The 21,259-nt window shown below is 44.7% G+C and overlaps 1 protein-coding gene across 3 annotated transcripts in view; it reads right to left on the bottom strand.

Moving 5' to 3' along the window:
* Positions 1-131: 131 nt before the first annotated feature.
* Positions 132-21,259, bottom strand: part of LOC115540429 (hexokinase-1) — a 23,526-nt gene continuing 2,398 nt past the window's right edge. Inside the window, exons 2-19 of one of the 3 annotated variants that reach the window (XM_030351713.1) lie at positions 20,597-20,759; positions 15,357-15,505; positions 14,461-14,580; positions 13,231-13,326; positions 12,982-13,081; positions 12,438-12,621; positions 12,027-12,182; positions 11,440-11,673; positions 10,681-10,985; positions 9,844-9,992; positions 8,683-8,802; positions 8,398-8,493; positions 7,281-7,292; positions 6,119-6,218; positions 5,551-5,734; positions 5,040-5,195; positions 2,231-2,464; positions 132-1,566 (exon numbers count right to left, since the gene is read on the bottom strand). In XM_030351713.1, the coding sequence (XP_030207573.1) occupies positions 1,416-1,566; positions 2,231-2,464; positions 5,040-5,195; positions 5,551-5,734; positions 6,119-6,218; positions 7,281-7,292; positions 8,398-8,493; positions 8,683-8,802; positions 9,844-9,992; positions 10,681-10,985; positions 11,440-11,673; positions 12,027-12,182; positions 12,438-12,621; positions 12,982-13,081; positions 13,231-13,326; positions 14,461-14,580; positions 15,357-15,505; positions 20,597-20,759 (2,709 nt within the window). In that variant the 3' untranslated portion in view covers positions 132-1,415. Of the gene's footprint in view, positions 1,567-2,230; positions 2,465-5,039; positions 5,196-5,550; positions 5,735-6,118; positions 6,219-7,280; positions 7,293-8,397; positions 8,494-8,682; positions 8,803-9,843; positions 9,993-10,680; positions 10,986-11,439; positions 11,674-12,026; positions 12,183-12,437; positions 12,622-12,821; positions 12,874-12,981; positions 13,082-13,230; positions 13,327-14,460; positions 14,581-15,356; positions 15,506-20,596; positions 20,760-21,259 lie in introns of those variants that run through there. The other 2 variants (XM_030351714.1, XM_030351715.1) reach the window with 2 other exon arrangements.

The raw sequence follows: 21,259 nt of genomic DNA, 5'->3' as shown, positions 1-21,259 counted from the left end.
ATTTGGCTGTGTTGTGTAGACTGAACAATCTTTATAACACTAGAATAACTTATTTTGGATTTATGGGATGGTTTTCAAGTAATCCTACAATTTAAGCTTTAAGTTCTTTGTGCAAAAAAAAATCCACAAGATTGACGTCACAACAAAATATTGTTTTAATGAATTCACTTCAGTCAACGTTTTGATCACAAATCAATACTGGTGTTATAAACAACAACGACTAAAAGGAACGGGTGTTGATCGAAGAGGTGATGTAAGGCATGCAGTCTGGTGGGCAGTGTGGACAGTCAAAGCTATACGTGTTATTTCACAGTAAAGGACACTCCAATGCTCTGCAACAAACACAAATACAAAACACGCTGGGATCCCCTGTCTTCTCAGGAGGGGGTGCCCCCAAAACATTTATTGTTCCATTATGCAAGGACCTGGTGGTTAACACATCTAAAATGGATGAGCGTGAATTCAGCGACTAGAACATAGACATAATTTGAGAAGCTTGGACATGGAAGCAGAGGATGTGTTAGTGGGCTAGCACGCAGTTGAGCTGCGCGTTGGACATTAGACGAGGATGGACCTGCAGCCGTGACCCTGTATTCTGCCCCATGCAGTGAGCCCTTTCTGGAACCACTTTGAGGTTCTCAGATCACAAGACAAGACGCCCCCCCCGTGTTCAATCTAGACCACCCTCTACTGATCGCGTTAAAAGTAAAGAGAACCAAATTGTTGTTCCTCTTTCATATCCGTGGTGCAAACCCTCACGTCCCCTGGGATTCAAAGTGACATTTGCTATATAAATACAATTATATATATATATATATATATTTTGTCCTCAATATAAAAATAAAATTGTCAATACACAAACATTGCACACCTACGTTTAGATTTATACTATGAACAACAAGCGATAAATTAAAATGTACAAGGGTTGAACTAATAATGGCTGGTGCAGTATAAATAAAAATGAAGCTTTAATTTGGATATCTGTAGTAGCAATCATTCTGCCCTATATGCATGGATAGCTCCTCCTGTGGAAAGGGCTGAGGCATAGTTGAAGGGGCCGAGTCAGAGTCACGGCTGCCATGGGGGAGTTGATGGAGACAGAGGGGGGAGAGGGATACAGACAGGAAGCGAGAGAGAAAAGGGGCAAGAGAGACAGTGAGGGAGAGACACACAGAGAGAGAGACAGAGAGATAGAGGAGGCGAGACACATGCACACAAGGAGGGTGAGAGGAGGGAGGGAGGGTGATGGTGAGAGGAGGGAGGGAGGGAGGGAGGGAGGGTGATGGTGAGAGGAGGGAGGCAGGGTGGGTGATGGTGAGAGGAGGGAGGCAGGGTGGGTGGTGGTGAGAGGGGGGAGGCAGGGAGCTGGGTGGAGGTTGAGGGGGGAGGCGGGGTGATGGTGGCTGTTTCTAGACTTAGTGCTGCTGGGCTTCCTGTTCCCGCTGACGGCAGCCCACGGCGGTGATGAGGGCCGCCCCCTTCCCGCTCCCGTCCTCCGACAACAGGAAGTTGACGTCGCACTTCGGGGCCAGGTCCTTCACTGTCTGGTGGAAGATCCTTGAGAAGCTGCGAAACAGGAAGTAAGGCGTGAGTCCCGATACCATCGCAACAGACACAAGCCTGAACACAAACAAGCAACGGTGATTGCCAGGCGGGGTGGTTTCTAATTGGCACAAAGATTCGACCTATCAGAAACGGCCGACCAACAACGCATCGTACCCATGTTAACCACCTCCTTTCACCTTTAAGATGCAAAGCGTCTTCCTGAACCATAGTCAAGTTATGTAACATTAAGGCTATGCAAAACTCAAAATATATATATCTTCATTTAGCACGCAAAAAGTTATATTAAAACAATATTAACCGAACATCTTTTATATAGATGGTTTAAGAATGGCAAAATTAAGGCTGTGGGTTAGATATCTGAGAAAAGATGGTTGCTGCGTTTAAGGCAGTGAGATAATTGAGATAATTGGGAGGAACATTTCAATAAGTCGCGAGGGTAGGTGTAGGAAGAGTTTGCCCTTGATGATTGGAACACAGACTAAGCATTCACGTCTGAGTCCAAATTGAGTGCTCAGGTCCCAGTTGTATCAATGTACATAGAAACCTCTCCGATCTTCAGCCCGCGAGCATGCACAGTGGCCTGTTAACACAGAATCTAAATGTGTGGACTGTTTGTTTGTGGGCACTATTGGAGGAAGCTACCAAGCCATTGGTTCTTTCTTACTGTGGGTGGAGCTTGTAGAGCGTTCCGTCCACCCCCACGGTGATGTCCAGGTGGTCCAGCCCGCGGTTCTCCCGGATCTTGTCCACCACGGCGGCCATGCCGGCTCCGCAGATCTGCGCGGCGCGGCGAGACACGGACCCACACACCTCCTTCACGATGATACTATCGTCACAGGTGCTGTCCAGACCCAGACCCTGCAGGATGGCCCTCACCTGGAGCAGGGCCAGACGGTCACTGGAGTGACGGAGGGGGAGAGTCGGGAGGAGAGAGAGGACGTGGGGGGAGAGAGGTGAAGAGAGTGGGGGGATATTGGTGAGAGAGAATGACAGAGAAGGAAAGGAGGGAGGGGGAGAGAGAGGTGAGGAGAGAGGGGGAGGTTTAAGAGGGAGGGAGGGGGTGAGAGAAAAGAATGGAAAGCGAGAGAGTAGGGAGGGGGGAGATAGAGAGAGAGAGAGTGAGGGAGAGATAGAGAGAGAGAGAGAGGGTCAGCCAGGACAGTCACTGGATACTGGGCAGCTGTTCCTGGAGGCTAAGGTCGTCTTTAAAGAGCCAGCGAAACCAAAACCCTTTTATTGTTTTAAACGTGGTCATTTGTCTTATATGATCTTCAACATGGTAATCAATGACATTTTATCACTGTTACGGAAATGAGTACCCATTTTAGAGAAGAAAGGGATAAAATCCTATTTTTTTGCGTTTTCTGTGCAATTTGTGTGGACATGTGGACCTCTGTCTGTGCAGCAGAAAGTTGAACTTTTGACACTTATTGTATAACGCTATGTTGTGTGTCGATGGTGAAGCTCTGTCTGAGCAGCGATGTATTTAATATCTGCGTACGAGGCTTCCCAGACACCTTTAGTATAACGCCACGGTTTATTGCACATTTCATACACAACATCTTTGATTATAACACTCATAACAGTTACACAATGACGGTACTTAAAAAGTATCATAAAGTTGGCCTGGGTCGTAACCATGGGGATAAGGCGCCCCCCTCTATCCCTCAAACCCTCAGCCAAAAGCGGATTATTTGAATCCCCTTCATGTTTGAATTCCATCTGTGACAGTGGCTTCTTGGCTCTTTAAAGTCCTTAAACCTATAGACCCCCAGACCTCCTAAAACCGTCCTTGTCCACAATTTTCTACACCACAATACTAGAATTAATGCTACACCAAAATACTACTACCTCATCACAATAATACTATTAACACGTCAGCACCACTACTAAGATTAACATTATACCACAATACTATGATTAACTCTAAACCACAATACTACCATTAACACTACACAATACTACCATTAACACTGCACTACAATACTACCATTAAAACTACCCCACAATACTACCATCAACTCTAAACCATAATACTACCATAATCACTACACAATACTACCATGACCACTACACCACATAATACTACCATAATCACTACACAAAACTACCATTAACACTACACCACAATACTAACATTAACACTACACAAAACTACCATTAACACTACACCTCAATACCACCATGACCACTACACCACAATACAAAAATTAACACTACCGGTACTACCATTATCACAACACCACGATACTTCCATTGACACTACAAAATACTACCGTTAACACGACACCTCAAGACTACAATTAACACGACACCTCAAGACTACCATCAACACCTGTTACGTGCCGTCGGGGGCAATGTGGTGGTTTGTTCTTCCCTCCTTGCTTTCTTTCTCTCCCTCTCCTGTTTACTCCTCGATCTATTGACCTATTGATTGATTGGAGTTCCCCTGTGCAGTCTGATCCTGCTGCTATTGGTTGCCTCAGACTGGGAACTGGCATTTAACCTTGCCAGTCGGCCGTTGCTAGGTCTTCCTTGTTTTGTACTTGGCTGTTACCCTTAGCTGTTGCACTCTTAGAAATCCCACAGTACTTAGGTACAAGTTATGTGAGGGGAGGAGGGGAACCATTCGTAAGTTGGGGGTACCCTCTACATACACACGCAGGGTTAAACCATTGTTTCTATAGTTACTAGTTATTTTGGTTGGTGCCACCCATGTAATCGTTTAGGTAAGGTGTATTTAAAGATAAGCCAGGTAGGCCTTTCTGTTGCATTTATTTTAAGATATAGTAATAATAATAATAATAATAATAAATTGTATTTATAATGCACTTTATATTCAAGAATCTCAAAGTGCTTAGTGCTAGTAGAGAGCCAGGCCTTGTTTTCCCAAGATTTCTTTCTTTTGGCAGTACCACAATTGTTCCGTCCTCTCTGACCTATTTTGATAAACCCTTGTTATGTGTCTTATGATTTGAAAGATTTGGAATAAACCTTTTACTTTAATCAATATCCTTTAATTAACCAGGTAAAAAGTAATTACGATTAAAATCTCTTTACCAAGAATGACTCATTCAATGTCTTTGGTTGTATTGTCTCCCTTGTTTCCACCACAGGGAGGTAACAACACCACACAATACTGTATTACTAACAACACCACACCATAATACTAAATTCGTATTTAGTTACACGTCATTAAGGAGCAGGAAGTGCTTGGACATCTTTCTCAAGGAACGCCTACAGGTAGACTGTGAAAATAGGGATTGAACCCAGTACCTTTTGACCCCTGACCACTATCCTGGTGGACTTTCTTCCCCTTGTTCGTTCTATTCAAACTGTGTAGGTCATTAACATTGCAATGCTGATATAAATATATAGTAATCATAGCATTAATAGATGTGAGTGTTACAGTTACAGAGCTCCTTCTGAGATAAGTGCTGTCTGTCCCCAGAGCAGCGTGGGCATGGCCTTACCTCTCGATCTGGGACAGGAACTTGGTCTCGAAGATCCCACGGGTCTTCAACGTCTCGGAGATCTGGCCCCGGAAGAGGAAGCCTCTCCTGGTGAGGTCGATGAGGATGTTCCTGACGATCTCCCCCAGGTACATGCCGCTGCACATCTTCTCATACCTGACGGCAGGGGACAGAACCTCCATCTGTTCATCCTCAGCTCAAGACCATTGTATGTGAATAGCCCTGAATCACAGTAACAGTCTCAAAGAGCTTCGAAGGCCCTGCATTATATGACATCCCCTAACCCCTAGCCCTCCGCATGAAAACACCCTGAGAAGGAACACAGAACAAGGGATCCCTCTTTGACATCGTCAGACATTGACATCGTCTGCCTAGTTATTTGAAACCTGTAAAGAACCAAAGAGGGAACAGTAATCCCTTTATGAGTACCAACTGATATAACTCAACATCTTCATGCTCAGTCTCTAAATTAGTCTGAGATATTGGTTACTTATTCAACATGGCGTCTCACCTCTGCTTGCCCTCGTTGAGTGAGTTCTCGTCGACGGCACGGTCGTACTGCGTCCGGATGTCGTCCAGACAGCCGTTGTCCCCGAACGCGCCCCACTCCATGTTGACACACATGCGGCCCTCGTTGCCCTCCACAGACTCAATGTTCTTCATCTCCTCCATGTAGCACGCGTTGCTGCCGGTCCCTGGGGACAGCGCACCCGGGCGTCGGTCACTACCGACCCTCATGGCGATCACAACGACAGACGACTCGTAGACATGACCTCGAAATAAGTCTTGCATTGACGTTGGGGATCAAGCCAGCTTTTTTTTCTCATTCCTACAAAAGACTAACTAGTTGACTCAAGTTGATTTTGAGTTGGGGAGGAGGTAGGCTGGTTGTCGTATGGTAACTCAGTGGAGGCTATTAGGGGCCTAGGGTCGAGGTCTTGCTGTTATTAAATGGCTTAACTTAAAAAATCCCAAGGTTTTCCTTTAATGTCAGAATGAACCTACCACTAGGGTGCTTTCTGTGTGCTGTGATAAGCTACGCTTGAGGTCGTTTGGTGGTCGGTGTAGTGCTGTAGTACCTGCGATGAGCCCCACCTCACAGGTGGGTTCTTCGTAGGCACAGGTCATCATGGTTCCCACGGTGTCGTTCACTATGGCAACAACGTCCAGCTCAAACTCCTACATGGAGAAACACCACAGGGATGACTTAGTCCTAGGCCAGGCTGGACGGAGCTTGTTAAAACCGTAGTTCACTGTAGAGATGCTGAAACCAGTCACTTTATCAATTACTTTACCATCACTTCACCATTCTCATATCAATCCCTTTCTCTCGTCTCTCATCTTTCTCGTTACCAATCACTTTACCAAGGACTTGTCAATCGCATAACCAATTGTTATATCAATCACTTTACCATTGACTCTAGCAATCACCCTGAGCGATCTTGTGAACGGTGCTATATGTGCAGGAAGGCTCAATAATCAACCAATTGGATCTGTTGGAGTGAATCGATTGTGGTAGCTGTTAGTCATTGGTCCAGTTTGAAGGCAGCGGAGGGGTTAATGGAGTACATTGTTTTAATAGTCAAGTCAGTACCATTCCAAGTGTTTCGTTGTCATTTATTCGTAAAGGGTCATTCTGTAATTATTTTTGACGTTGCAGGCAAACAATATGTAGGAGGCATCATAGGTTAAAATATATATATATAAAAAAGAAATATATATATAAAATATAATATTTAGTTAACTCTGGGTGTTATGCTTGTAAGTTTTCATATTTACATGGCTGTTATGTTGTAAAAGACGTTGGTCCCTTGTTTAGAACAGCTGTTTGGATTATGCTGATGTCAAAAGTCCCTAGCGACAAGGAAACCGATTGGGAAACTGCCAGATAATTATTTAATAAATAGTCATGTTTGTAGCTGGTGACTGCAGCCCTTAAAGTGGTGAAGTAGAAAGTTAAGAAAATATTTCACATTTGACATTCGGAGTACAATGCAGTTCACATACATATCTCTGGCTTCACCTGCTGATTAACATTCCACAATAACATACTCATGAGCAGCAGTTTCTCCTGTAGACTTTAACCGGATTATAGTCTATAAAAGGCATACACAACAACCCCATGCCTCTGAAGAGCCTCTCAAACATATCTTCTTTATTTTTCTTTACATGCTATTACAGCAATCAACACACTTCTTTCCATACCTGAAGGTCATTAATTCAAATTCAGATAATACTTACAGGATCCTCCATCTAAAAAAGTTGAAAGAGGCATACTGAAAAATGATATCTAAAGAATGGACCTGGTCACCTCTTTAGACATCAAACACAATCACCTATCTAGACTAAAGCATGATTACCTATTCAAACCTGATGATTGAGCTATGATGACCCATACAAATAGATCCATAAGTAATCAATATTACCTATTGATGATGGTAGTCTAGATGGTGGATGTTGGTAGTCAAGGGGGTTGATGTTGGTAGTCAAGGGGGTTGATGTTAATAGTCAAGGGGAGGAAGTTTGTAATCTAGGGGGTGGATGTTGGTAGTTTAGGGGGTGGATGTTGGTAGTCAAGGGGGTTGATGTTGGTAGTCAAGGGGGTTGATGTTAATAGTCAAGGGGAGGAAGTTTGTAATCTAGGGGGTGGATGTTGGTAGTTTAGGGGGTGGATGTTGGTAGTCAAGGGGGTAGATGTTGGTAGTTTAGGGGGTGGATGTTGGTAGTTTAGGGGGTGGATGTTGGTAATCTAGGGGGTGGATGTTGGTAGTTTAGGGGGTGGATGTTGGTAGTCTAGGGGGAGGATGTTGGTAGTTTAGGGGGTGGATGTTGGTAGTCTAGGGGGAGGAAGTTTGTAATCTAGGGGGTGGATGTTGGTAGTTTAGGGGGTGGATGTTGGTAGTCTAGTGGGAGGAAGTTTGTAATCTAGGGGGTGGATGTTGGTAGTCTAGGGGGTGGATGTTGGTAGTCTAGGGGGTGGATGTTGGTAGTTTAGGGGGTGGATGTTGGTAGTTTAGGGGGTGGATGTTGGTAGTCTAGGGGGTGGATGTTGGTAGTCTAGGGGGTGGATGTTGGTAGTCTAGGGGGTGGATGTTGGTAGTCTAGGGGGTGGATGTTGGTAGTTTAGGGGGTGGATGTTGGTAGTCTAGGGGGTGGATGTTGGTAGTCAAGGAGGTCTTTGTAGTCCTATGAAGTTAGGGTTTGTCATCCTATGTACTTGGGGTTGGTAAATCGAGGTCGTTTGGTTTAGAGGTATATACTATAGGTTGTTGGTCTTGTAGGGTGTTGCAGTTCCTCTGGTCACTTGGTAGTTGGTCAGTACTTTGTGCTGCCAGACAGAGTATAGTGTCCAGCTTACCTCTTTCCTTTTGATTCCCTCGCGCAGAAGCTCCACCACGTCTTCACCCTCACAGTCGGTGGCTTTGAAACCTTTAGTCCAGTTCACCAGCCTTCCCTGGGGAAAGACAACGGGGCTAGTGCTTTGGGCCCTGTTCACCTAGCGATCACCTGGGTTCTAAACGCTGGCTGGGTGGGAGAACTGAATGTGGAATTCCGCTTTCAGTTGCCCCCGGTTACAACCAAGCTAGCCTCCAGGCGGGTTACGGCTAACAGATGTCACGGTGTGATCTGAAGGGGTACTCACTGCGTCCAGACTGGTCTGGTGGCAGGGGAAGGAGAAGGTGAACCCGAGGGGCAGACGGGCGCTCTTCATGCCCATGTAGTCCAAGAAGTCGGAAATGCAGAACACGATGTGGTCGAAAAGCTGCCAACCAAGAATCTTGAATTTAGTACAGTTGAGGACTACATGTGAGTGACACTCATCGAAAAAGCTGGCGGTACTGTGTGGACTGGTACCAACCCTGGGGCTGAACGACCAGCCATAGAGGTACCATTCCTATGAAGCCATCTGTCCATGCAGCTTTCCATTCAAATCATCCATACGATCGTCCGTCTTCTCATGTATACACAAACTAATCCACACCATAATAATCACAGTTTTGTAAGTAAAGTGGAATTCCAACTGAGCTGGATACTTGGTGTATTATGCATATTACTTTGTGGGATTTCGCCAAACATACTTTTTATTTTTAACTTGATGAACAAATAACACTAATGGCGTTTTTCCGCTACACTATACTGTCTTCACGCTACGAGGCGTGTCTTTAACTAGTGTGGATGACACACCAACACTGACACTTTTATTGACTATTGAGTTAGTATAATAGCCTACCATAAAATCGAATTGATTAGTTCAGGAAACATTCAATATATTTGGGTTGTTTCAGACAGACACCGACACACAATGATATCTGCGATGATGAATTTAGTTTGACATTCAATATTGCTTCCTCATCTCAATAGCTCAATGAGCACCGATTTATTTCATATTAGTCCCGTTTACACATTGCAGATGTTACCCAGAGTGCCTCACGTTGTCCCTCATATAAGGACAAAACCACTTTGAAAATCCATATCAGTGATCTAATAGTGTGAAATATTGTCAAATAGTCTTTACAACAAGTCTAATCTGACCTAAATGTATCCAATTTCAACAGGCTATTATGTTTCGCAATAGAATATCGTCAAACTAACCTCACTGCGGTGCATTTCATTACCTTATATAGTTATAGGAAAGATCGAATAATAAAGAATCAAGCTGTTGAAAGCACTATACTATATTATAGACCTATAAAATAAAAATATATATACAGCAGAAAGTGCCAATGGAAAGTGTGTCTCATCAATCCGTCTGACTACTCGGACCTAAGTGTATCTAGATGGTATCGATGCCAAGTGATGCTACCTCTTCTCCAGTGCCCTGCATGACTTCTATAGGAATTGCGTAGATCTTGTTGTGCATCTCCACCGTTCTCCTCTTCCCACTGCGGATCTTCACCAGCAGAACGCGGAAGTTGGTCCCTCCAAGGTCCAGAGCCAGGAAATCTCCATTTTCTGGAACATGGAGAGAAGATCTTTTAAGAGAGAGAGCTCTGGTTGCAAAATAGTCGAGGTGGTTAGCGTGTTTGACTCCCAGCCAACTGTACAGGGTTTTGATCCGCATGGTCTACCAGTAGGCATCCTTGAGCAAGATGTCCAAACCCCTACCTGCTCCTTGATGACATGTTTGTGAATAAAATAATCAGCTAAATGACTTAATACTAGTAAGAAACCCTGATTATAGTGCTACAGAGCAATCAACTGGCTATCCAGCTCAGTCTCCGGAACGAAATCAGCAGCTTATGATCGTAATTTATGTAAAAAAAAAATAGAAATCATAGGGCTCTTCTTCTTCATTCTCCTTGTCAAAGTTGTTCTAGATATTATTTCTGCCTTGCACTATAGTAATATGTAAATCTTAATCTCTGACTACTGACATTGCACCATTTCTTCCCTCTCTTAAATTGTTATTGTATATTCTTTTTTATTTTTTGGACATTTGTAAATTCTACCTTTATACTGTATACCTAACAGTATATTTATATTTCATACTGTTCTGTGTTGTACTTTTAGAGCAAAGGGTTAACCGAATTTTGTGATTCTGCTGCTAAACCTAGTGGCACATAATCTCATTCCAATTCTCATCCCATCACAGTAACTAAGATAAGAAAAGATGAAAGGAGGTAGTGTCAGGGGCCCTCACCTGTCCCGTCCGGCGTGCTCCTGACGAAGGTGGGCAGCATCTTTACCGTGGCCTCCTCGTTGCTCTCCTTCTTCAGGCCTCTCTCGATCTCCGTCCGCATGCGCTTCTTCACCTCCAGCAGCTGGGCCTTGGTCAGCCTGAACTCGGCCAGCGTCTGCTGGATCTGCCGGGCCTGGTCGCTCAGGCGGTAGGCCACCGCCGTCACCATGGCCGCGCCCTTCGCACTCCCGCTCTCCGAGAGCAGGAAGCGCACGTCCGTCTCGGGCACCAAGCGCCGCACCGTCTTGTGGAGACGCCGGGCGTATCTATCCAGAGGATGAGGAGAGAGAGGGAGAGAGACTTTGGGTTTCATGGGGGTTTCCTCAAGGAGATGCGGCGCATGAACCTTTGAAACAGGAGAGGGGCCTGTGTTGACATGTCTCATGGATCAGACTGTGGGCAATCAATCCAGAAGGGATTTAGGCTTAAATTGGTTTCAAATGACTAAATTGTAGTAATACGACTAGTAATTGTAATAATATCGTATCAGTTTCATTGACATTTAGCTTAAATTTCAGCATTACTCAGTCTTCAACACTCAGCCCTTTATGAAACAACTGTTTTCTGGATTAATAACGTACTTCAGCCTGAGCTGTATCTCATCACTACCTACATTTACATTTACATTCAGGGCATTTAGCAGACGCTTTTATCCAAAGTGTACAAACATACAATTAGTACATTTGTCCGGATAACTATCTGCAGTCCTGGGGTACTCACTGGGGGTGCATCTTGTAGAGGGATCCGTCAATGCCCACAGTGGTCCGGAGGCGCATCCCCCCCCTGTTCTCTTTGAGCCTGAGCAGGATGCCCCCCAGGGTCGCGGCCACCAGGTTGGCCGAGCGGAAGGACACGATGGTGCACACGTGCTGCACGGCCAGGCAGTCCTCGTCTGAGGGCTCCACGCCCAGCCGGGTCAGGATCTCCATGCACTTCTTCAGACCCTCCTTGCTCCTGAAACCAGTCGTCAGAGAGGGGTGGGAAGAGTTAGAAAGTCTCGGTGGTGAACTGTGCTATTCTCAGAGGGTAGGAATGATGTTTGGGAGTTTTACTTCCACTTTCAGATTGGTGAAACAGTACAGGTTCATGGTTTTGTTTAATTAAATCCCACGTGAAGTAAATGTTGTGTGTAGTCTTGGGACGTAGTTTTCAATGACACTTGTAGTGGTCAAACTTTCGATACTAACATCAAACAAATCTTACCCCATAAACGTTGAACATTTTCCCCGGCTAAACGCACACTACCATAAGATTGTTTTCGCTTGGTGAAGTTTTTCAGAGTGCTGAGCGGCCCATCTGTCACTCACTTCTCGATGGCTGAGACGTGCTTGGTCTCGATGGTGCCTTTGGTCAGGAGCTCCGGGGTGATGCGGCCCTCGAACAGCAGGCTCTCCTTGGCCATCTTCACCAGGATGAGACGCACCAGCTCCCCCATGTACATCCCGCTGGCCATCTTCTCGAACCTGGACGGAGATGTGACAATGTGAAGTTTGGAGGCTTGAGCCACAGCATGCAGAATTGTTGGGTAAATCAATCACTTAAACTTCATGTTTATAGCGCTTCTGTGCAAACTAAATGTTTTTAGATAAAACATTGATGTTTAGGGATTTTGTTAAAAAACGTTGCCAGATTGCCCTATGTTCCTCTGGCAGACAGAGCTGAAACGTTCCACAGGGGACCGAGCTAATGGGAGGAGGACCTCCAGCTCAGGGTCTTACAGCTGCTTCCCGGGGTTTAAGGAGCCGCGGTCGATCTCGCGGTCGAACTCTGTGCGGATGTCCTCCAGGGAGCCGTCGTCCCCGAACGCGCCCCACTCGGTGTTGATGCACATGCGGCCCTCGTCTCCCTCCACCAGGTCCATGTGGCGCAGCTCCTCCATGTAGCAGGCGTTGGTTCCTGTGCCTGAAACACACAGAGAAACACCTTATAGAACCAGGCAGGGTCTCCATGAGGAACAGCCCTCAGAGCAAATTGTTCCTCTGTATAGAACGCGCCCACTAGGTGGGGAAGTTTAGTTAGTACCTATGACAATGCTCACTAGGTAGTAAAGGTTAGTTAGTACCTATGATGATGCTCACTAGGTAGTAAACTTTAGTTAGTACCTATGATGATGCTCACTTGGTAATAAAGGTTAGACATTACCTATGATGACTTCCACTAGGTAGTAAAGGTAAGTTAGTACCTATGATGACGCCCACTAGGTAGTAAAGGTTAGTTAGTACCTACGATGACTTCCACTAGGTAGTAAAGGTTAGTTAGTACCTATGATTATGCCCACTTCACATCGCTGGTCGTCGAACCCGCAGGTCATCATGGTGCCCGTGGTGTCGTTGACCACCGCCATGATGTCCGCCTCGTAGTCCTGAGGAATTAGAAAGAGGCTTCAGGTAACATCCAAAGAGAACCAACTAGTGGTATTCAAGTTTTCGTCGATACAATAACTATAATGCTGTTTGTAGTTGTGATACATGAGAGAGATCAGGGAGACATGATCCACGCCCCTCAACTCACCCCTCGTTTCTTGATGGCTTTGTTGAGGAGCTTCACCACGTCCATGCCCTCCACCCCGCTCACCTTGAACTTCTTGGTCCAGGTGACGAGGACGGCCTGGGGAGAGCAGGAGGAGTTAGGACTGCTGCAGTTGAACCAAGCTTATTCTGCCTGCAGTCTGGTCCAACACCCCACAGACAACATAGACATCAGCTGGAGGTGATCGTCAAACATGGTTTCCAGACCGGGGAGCGTTGGTGTGATGCCAGGGGGAGGCGTGGCCAGGCGTTGGAGGCAGGCAAGGGGGAGGGGCATCTTAATCAAGGGGGCTTCGCAGCATTGGGTTGTTAGCATAATGAGGAACTCCCTATAAATACCCTGTGAATGAATTCTGTAATTAATACTGCTGTGCACTCCCCCACACGGAGACTGGGTCCACAATGTATCCGGCGGTCGGTAGTGACTGACGTCAGTGATTCCTCTGCTGCTTTAAATTTCAAATTGTACACAAGGTGCGAGCAGTGTGAGATGGGTGTGCGTCAGGGAATTATAAACGTGATTCCCGAGTATGTTCCCCCCTTGAACCCAGTAATAACAGGAGATTGACATTGATGACGATCCTTAATCTTAGATTAAGGAATCGAAACATCTGTATATGAAGGTACACATTGCAAACATTGTCTTAATTTGAAGGTTCTTTTTGTGCTTTCTCTTGTGATTTGATGTCTAATGAAAAAAACAGCCCTGGTTTCATTAGACACGTCACATGACTGGGATACGATTTTTATTGATCCGTGAGGACTTCATTCTCATTGGTGGAAGGACTCGCCACAAGGCATAATCATATTATCGGTTAGAAGAGACGCACGTCTTCACAGACTTCACAACATTATCTTTATTTCAGGGATGCTCACATTTGGAGTTGAGACAACTCCAAAAAATGTCTGAACAATATACAGGTCATGTATATAATCAAACAGAGCGCCTAATGATTATAAGCATACAGTGATCTGTGACTGTGAACACTGAACAGATATATGGATCAGTGTGCATAGATTAGGTGTAGCTCACTGGGTCATTGATAATACCGGAACATGTTATGAAAAAAATGTGTTTGGAGGCAAACACAAATACCTAGCAAGCTCGATAATTTCTAAAAGCTAAAGCTGTAGTTGCGGAACCACATGTGTCATGGTGTGTTTCCTAAGTCACTGTCACAGAGCAGGTGTGTGGCAGCTGGGGGGCCCGTACCTCGTTCAGTTTGGTCTGGGCACAGGGGAAGGAGAAGGTGAAGCCAACTGGAAGGTTCTTGTCCTTGATGTTTTGCTTCTCCATGAAGTCCCCCAGGCAGTCGGCAACATGGTCAAACAGCTACCCCACATAGCCATTACATTAGTGACAATGCTCCATTCGATTTACAACGTGCTTTTCCTGACAGACAATCAGAGAGTTACAGTTACAACAACCGTTTGATCTAATGCTCTTTTCCATGCTTGGACTCGAATTATACGACTTTCGTTCTAATGGCTCCGACGGCTATTGTGTCGGAGGCTCGCGTTACTCCGGAGGCCAGCTGTCTGGCGGTGGGTTAACCAGTGTATGTCTTGGGGCCGCCTTGTGATCGCCACTGTGGCGTCTCGGGCTGTGTGTGTGTTTCGGTATCAAGTTACGGCCCGCCAGGCAGCTGTTCGCTGGGCTGAGAGGGGCTCATTAAAGCGTCTAAGTCTCTCTTGTTATTCTGAACAGCACCGACCGACCCGTCGGTTTGAACCCAAACACTCCTGCTCAAAACTGGCAACAACACTATGTACCCTTTCATTAGAAAATAACAGACCAGACCTGGGTCTGGCAGGAGACCGTGTGTATGACTGTTTGTGGGCAGGGACTACAGGTCACATGACATCAGCTGAGCTCTGCCCCTCAATTATGAGTTCAACGAACCTGAGTTTCAGTTTATTTCGTTGTTTTGTATTAACCTTAGATCATTTTATTAATGAATGTTTATACAGGAGTATCGATGTTAGAAGTTATACAGAAGTTCTCTTTGGCTAAGACCAAAACGTTATTTTAACCTTCATATTTTCAATGACTGTGGAACATCCCATAATACACCTCATCCTCCTCCTGCTCTATAGGAAACTGTTTACCCGTGTGCTGCTGCCGTGGATGATGTCGTCGGGCGTCTCGTACACCTGGCTTTCCATCTGAACCGGCTGCTTCTTGTCCCGGGTCACCTTGACCCGCAGAATCCGGAAGTTGGACCCCCCTAGGTCTAGGGCCAGGAAGTCCCCCTTCTCTGTGGGTGGGGGAGTTGTTAGGGACAACACGATGCAAGATAATACACAACACAACGTTCAACAGTAGAAGTATAACACAGAAACAACACAAAACAATAGAGATGACACAGACAGGCCAGAAGACAACCTAGGCCAACGTGCCATACACAACAGACACACACACACACACACACACACACACACACACACACACACACACTGTCTCCTTGCCCATGATGGTAAACAACAGGTACGTTGTTTACACCAAACACCTCTTGAACCAGCTCAAGAGATCCATCAGTCTTTAACGCGGTCAGCGCCACAGCTACCCTGATGTGCTCCGTACTTACAACTATGGGTTTCTATTTTATGTATTTTATCAAACAAAAGAATCAATTTACACACATGTAATCCAAAGTGTCATTGTATTGCTCTGCCTCATCCTTAGCAAGTGCCAAAGAAGAACTGCAATCTGCTTTTAAAAGTATTCAGGAGAATCTCCAGAAATTGAGACTAAACTCTGACAAAACTAAAATTATGTGCTTCTCAAAATCAAGGAACACTGACCATTTTTGTCCGATTGCTACACTAGATAAGAGAGTAATTGAACGAGTGCCAGTCTACAAATATCTTGTTTTTTTCTTCAAAGAATATTTGTCCTTCAAACATCACATTGACTGTCTAACAAAGAAACCTAGAGTAAAGTTGGGTTTTTATTATAGAAACAAAAGCTGTTTCCCTTTTAGTGTGAGGAAAAAACCTTATCCAAGCAACATTTCTGTCAAAACTGGATTATGGTGATATTTCATACATGCATGCCAATGAATCTTCTCTGAAAATGCTGGATTCAGTATGCCATGCAGCACTATGATTTGTAACTAATTCTTGTTTTCGTACTCGTCACTGTAGCTTGTATGAACGTGTTGGTTGGCCTTCTTTGCACAATCGTAGGTTGGAGCATTGGTCGATTTTTCTTTATAAGGCATCATCAGGTGAACTGCCGCTATGTTCTCTCCTGACTCCTAACGTCACACCCAGGAATTGCAATCTTCGATCTTATGGGAAAATCATGTGTGACAAACCCCGATCCCGAACTGTCTTCGTGAGAGTGCCTTTAATGTTTTTGCACCAACATCATGGTATAAACTGCAGAGTCATCTTAAATTAGACTTCATTCCAAAAATGACAGTTTAAAATTAGGATAAAGGACTATTTGAGTACTAAATGCACATGTGCTAATATTGAACATTGCTGGTGATCATGTTGAGATGATGTTAAATTGCCTATTGTTTCATGTTGTCTTTTCTTTTCATGTATATTTTATATGGAACTATATAATGCTGTCTTGGCCACGACTCCCTTGTAAAAGAGATTCTGAATCTCAATGGGATTACTCCTGGTAAAATAAAGGAGAAAAAATTAATGTCCCGCAAATGATTGCGTGACATCACTAGCGGATGTGCTCAGTGTTAGCGATCCATTAGAGACCCTTGCTCCAGAGAATACAAATCAGACTGTAACAGTTGATGCTAACGTGCAGCACTCAGAGAGCACAGGAAGGACAGGCCCATGGTGGTTAACCATAGCCTGCAGCAATTTCAAGTATTGAGGCTGCATGCTTGCTATCTATACAGCCGGGTGAACACACTGACAAACGGATAAAGTCGGCCATGAATTTACCATGTGACTGAAAGTAAGCTGACTAGTGATAACTATGCTTAAATGAATGACCCCACTGAGATATTTGAGTTTTTCTCAATATACACTGCTAAGCTTTTATAGAAGTACTGAATGGGAGCTTTTGATATTGTATCTAATATTGGAAAATAATAATTGGTACTACTACCATGTATATCTTATATTACTGAGTAACTTTTTGCTTATGATGACATAGCTAGTGATGCTAATAATGATATAGCTAACAATGCTAATCAAGACATAGTTAAATGACGCTAATGATGACATAGCTACCGATGACTAATGATGACTAGCTAGTGACGCTAATTATGACATAGCTAGCAATGACTAATGATGACTAGTTATCAACAAGCTAACAACCCTTATGAGGAGCTAGCTGGCTGGGAACAGACTGTTTCCCATCTGTCTGCTGATATGCTTATCTCATCCCCTCTCATGAAACAATGTTCTCCATTTAGTAAGTGTGTCGGTCCTTGAGCGCTGCAGCTACACCACATTATTTATTCCCATGACATGTCTGGAATGAGTGGAGACTGGACGCTGACCTATAGAGGTGTCCCTGATTGGCCTTTTGCAACCCTCACCAACACACCGCTGTTATTAATAGACACTGGTCAGTATGTACAGTAGTGTCACTCTTGTCTGTATCGACTCTTGCCTGATATCCGTGATAACGAAGCAGGGACACTGTTGCTTGACGGTTTGAACTAAACTACGTGGCTTGTTTCATTCAGCACACTGCAGACCCAGGACCACAATGTTAGAGGACGTCTGAGGTTGAATAACATTGTGGAACATGCACACTGGCCGAATGTTATCTGGGGTCTGTTTCCGCCCGGTTGGATGTTGACTGTAAATAGCTTGTAATGTTGCTCCATCCCCAAGGGGTTGGTCTTAACCTCGATTATCAAGGAAACTTAATGCTTACTTTCCAAAGTAACTTTGTGTATACGTCTACTTTTTTAACATTAACATTTAAGGAGATGGGTTAATGTTAAGAATGTCATTAAGGAGACACTTTTTCCGAAGTAACTTAGAAGCATCAAAGCATGCAATCAATGACACAATGGGAGTAGTGGTAGTTTCTGTTGGGACACCCTATTCATTTGCCTCCTATCAGCTGCCATGTGTGACCCCACAAACGCACGTACACTGGTAGGTGCTCAATTAAAGACCTTCCATCTGACACACACTCTCTCTGCCAAGTTAAGCGTACTGAGCTGGACATTTCCTCCATCTCCACCCCAGCCTCCACCTGCTTTGGTTCTGCTCAGTATTGCATGTACCTACATAATGGGTTAATATAATGGGGGATTGTACAGTGCTCCCTGTTGTCAAATGTTGGTATACTGTGGTAAGCTTTATCTTACATCTGTAGGTCATGCTTTAAATCCTACAGCAGCGAGCACCCTGTAAGGGTGGCAGCATACAGCTAAACTAAGGAGTATTACCATTCAATTCAATAAATAGTCAAATCTGTTCTGGTAACAGAGTTTGGAAAGTCGCTGTATAGATACATGCGCACACAAGCTAGACCTCTGTAAGTATTATTTTAAAAATCCTCGACCTATCCATACAAATAATCTCGTCTGTGTCCTATTCTTTCCTAAAGACAGATGGTCAGGACTGTTGTGTTTACATAATGCCTGTATAGTTTAGCTTCACCTTGGCCTCCCCTCTGACCTTGGCAACCGATCCCCCCTGTGGAACCTCTTCTCCGTCCTCTTTAACCCCTACCCTCTGTAACCTTCACTTAATGCCTGACAAACTGTTTGGCTATTTATAACCCCAGGAGAAGGACAATGTCTGTCGTGATCATGAGGAGTCTGGGTCTGACTAGGCACTGGCTCTCTGTTCTGATCTCAGGGCAAGTTTTACCAACTACAGTGTTAACTTACTATGGTACGTTTAGTATCTACATAGTGTCAACTCACTACGGTAAGTTTAGTAACTACCTAGTGTCTACTAATTATGGTACGGTTAGTATAGACCTAGTGTATACTAACTACGGTACATATAGTATCTACCTAGTGTCTACTAACTATGGCACGTTTAGCAACTACATGGTATTAACTAACTATCCAATGTTTAGGAACTATAGTGCTAACTAAGTATGGTATGGTTATGAACAAGTAATGTTGACTAACTATGGTACGCTTAGCAACTACGTAGTGCTAACTAACTAGGGTACGGTTATGAACCAGTTATGTTGACTAACTTTTATACGTTAAGTAACAATCTAGTTTAAACTAACAAGGGTAAGTTTAGCAGCTAAGTAGTGTTAACTATCTATTGTACGTTTAGTAACAATCTAGTTTCAACTAACTATGCTATTTTTTCGAAACTTTATGCAGTGTATTCCCAGGCATTGTGGACAAACTATGTAGTGTTTACTAACTGAAACCATAACACCGGGCATGGTGACGTGGTGTGTGTGGCCCTCCTGTGTGTCCCCAGAGATACTCACAGAGCCTGGTGTGTGTGTGTGTGTGTGTCCGTAACCCCCACCCTGGACCAGACAAAAGCCTTTATCAACCCAGTCCAGACCCACGGCCCAGGCACCAAAAGCTTCACCTCGCTGGATTCCAGTATCTCAGCACATTCTGCTGGACAGATATATAGAAAGAGCTGGGGTTTGTGTGTGTGTGTGTGTGTGTGTGTTTGGGGTGTGTGTTTGTGTGTGTGTATGTGTGTGCTTGTTTTGAGGGGGTGGAGCAGCGTGCCCTGAGGTGCTCCCAGTATAAACACAACACAGAACACTGTTATTATTTACACTGCTACGCTGTTCTTGTGTCATGTGTGACAGCATCCACCTTTCAGTCTTATTCAGTATGGTACTGTACTGGTGTGTGGTGGTAGCTACTTGTAGTTCTATACTGTTGTTACTCTGCTACTTTTATGCAACAACATTTTAAAATTTCTTGACTTCTTTATCCTTTGTTAGGTTTCCCCTGAGGCTGACTGTTACAATAAGAGGACATTTTTCTGGCCCAACTGTCTGCCTGGAGGAATCTGTTCAACAATTGTATAAACTTTCTATGCAACCTCTCCTGGTTTCTTTTGGTTCCGTCAATGCTCCGCAATTATTAACAAACGCACAAAACGCACGCATCAAAGACATTAGCACATTAACACAGGCACGCACACACACACACAAACAATAACACACACAATCATTAACAAACACATTCAAACTTAACACTTGTACTTATGCACACATTTCAAAACGCAAACACACACACACACACACACACGAACATCAACACACACATTAACACTTGAACTCATGCAAACACAGACACAGACACAGACACAGACACACACACACACACACACACACACACACACACACACACACACACACACACACACACACACAAACACACACACACACACACACACACAGGCAGTACCTGAGCCGTCGGGGATGGACCTGACAAAGGTGGGCAGCATCTTGACAGTGGCGGTGGCGTTGGTGTCGCGGCCCAACCCGTTCTGCATCTCCCGCCGGAAGCGGGTCATGATGTCACGCACCGTCTCATCCGAGAAGCGCATGGAGTACAGGTACTTGTCGATCTGCGGACACAAACGTCCTGCGATGAAGTAATAGCACTTCAGTCCATCCTCTGTGCGGACAGGTTGCCCGGAGCTACACCCCATATATTAGCATTTGGCCTTGCATGGTTGACGTGCGTGTGTGTTTTTATGTATGGATGTGTCTGTGGCTGCTTGTGTGTATGGGTTGATTTACATATGGGTGTTTGTGTGTATGCATTGGTGAATGTGTGTATGGGGGATGTGTGCATGAGGGATTTGTGTGTATGGGTGGATGCGTGTGTATGGGTGGATGTAAGTGTATGCGTGGATGTGTGTGTGTATGGGTGTATGTGTATGTATGGGGGATGTGTGTGTGTGTATGGAGATATGTGTGTATGGAGTGTGTGTACATGGGATGTGTGTATGGGTGGATGTGTGTATGGGCGGATGTGTGTGTGGGTGGATGTGTGTGCATGGGTATATGTGTGTATGGGGGATGTGTGTGTGTATTGGCGGATGTGTGTATGGGCGGATGTGTG

Source organism: Gadus morhua, chromosome 3 (genome assembly GCF_902167405.1).
Source record: "Gadus morhua chromosome 3, gadMor3.0, whole genome shotgun sequence".
Lineage (NCBI taxonomy): Eukaryota > Metazoa > Chordata > Actinopteri > Gadiformes > Gadidae > Gadus > Gadus morhua.
Note: the sequence above shows the minus strand (reverse complement) of the source record. Positions and strands in the feature narration are given on the sequence as shown.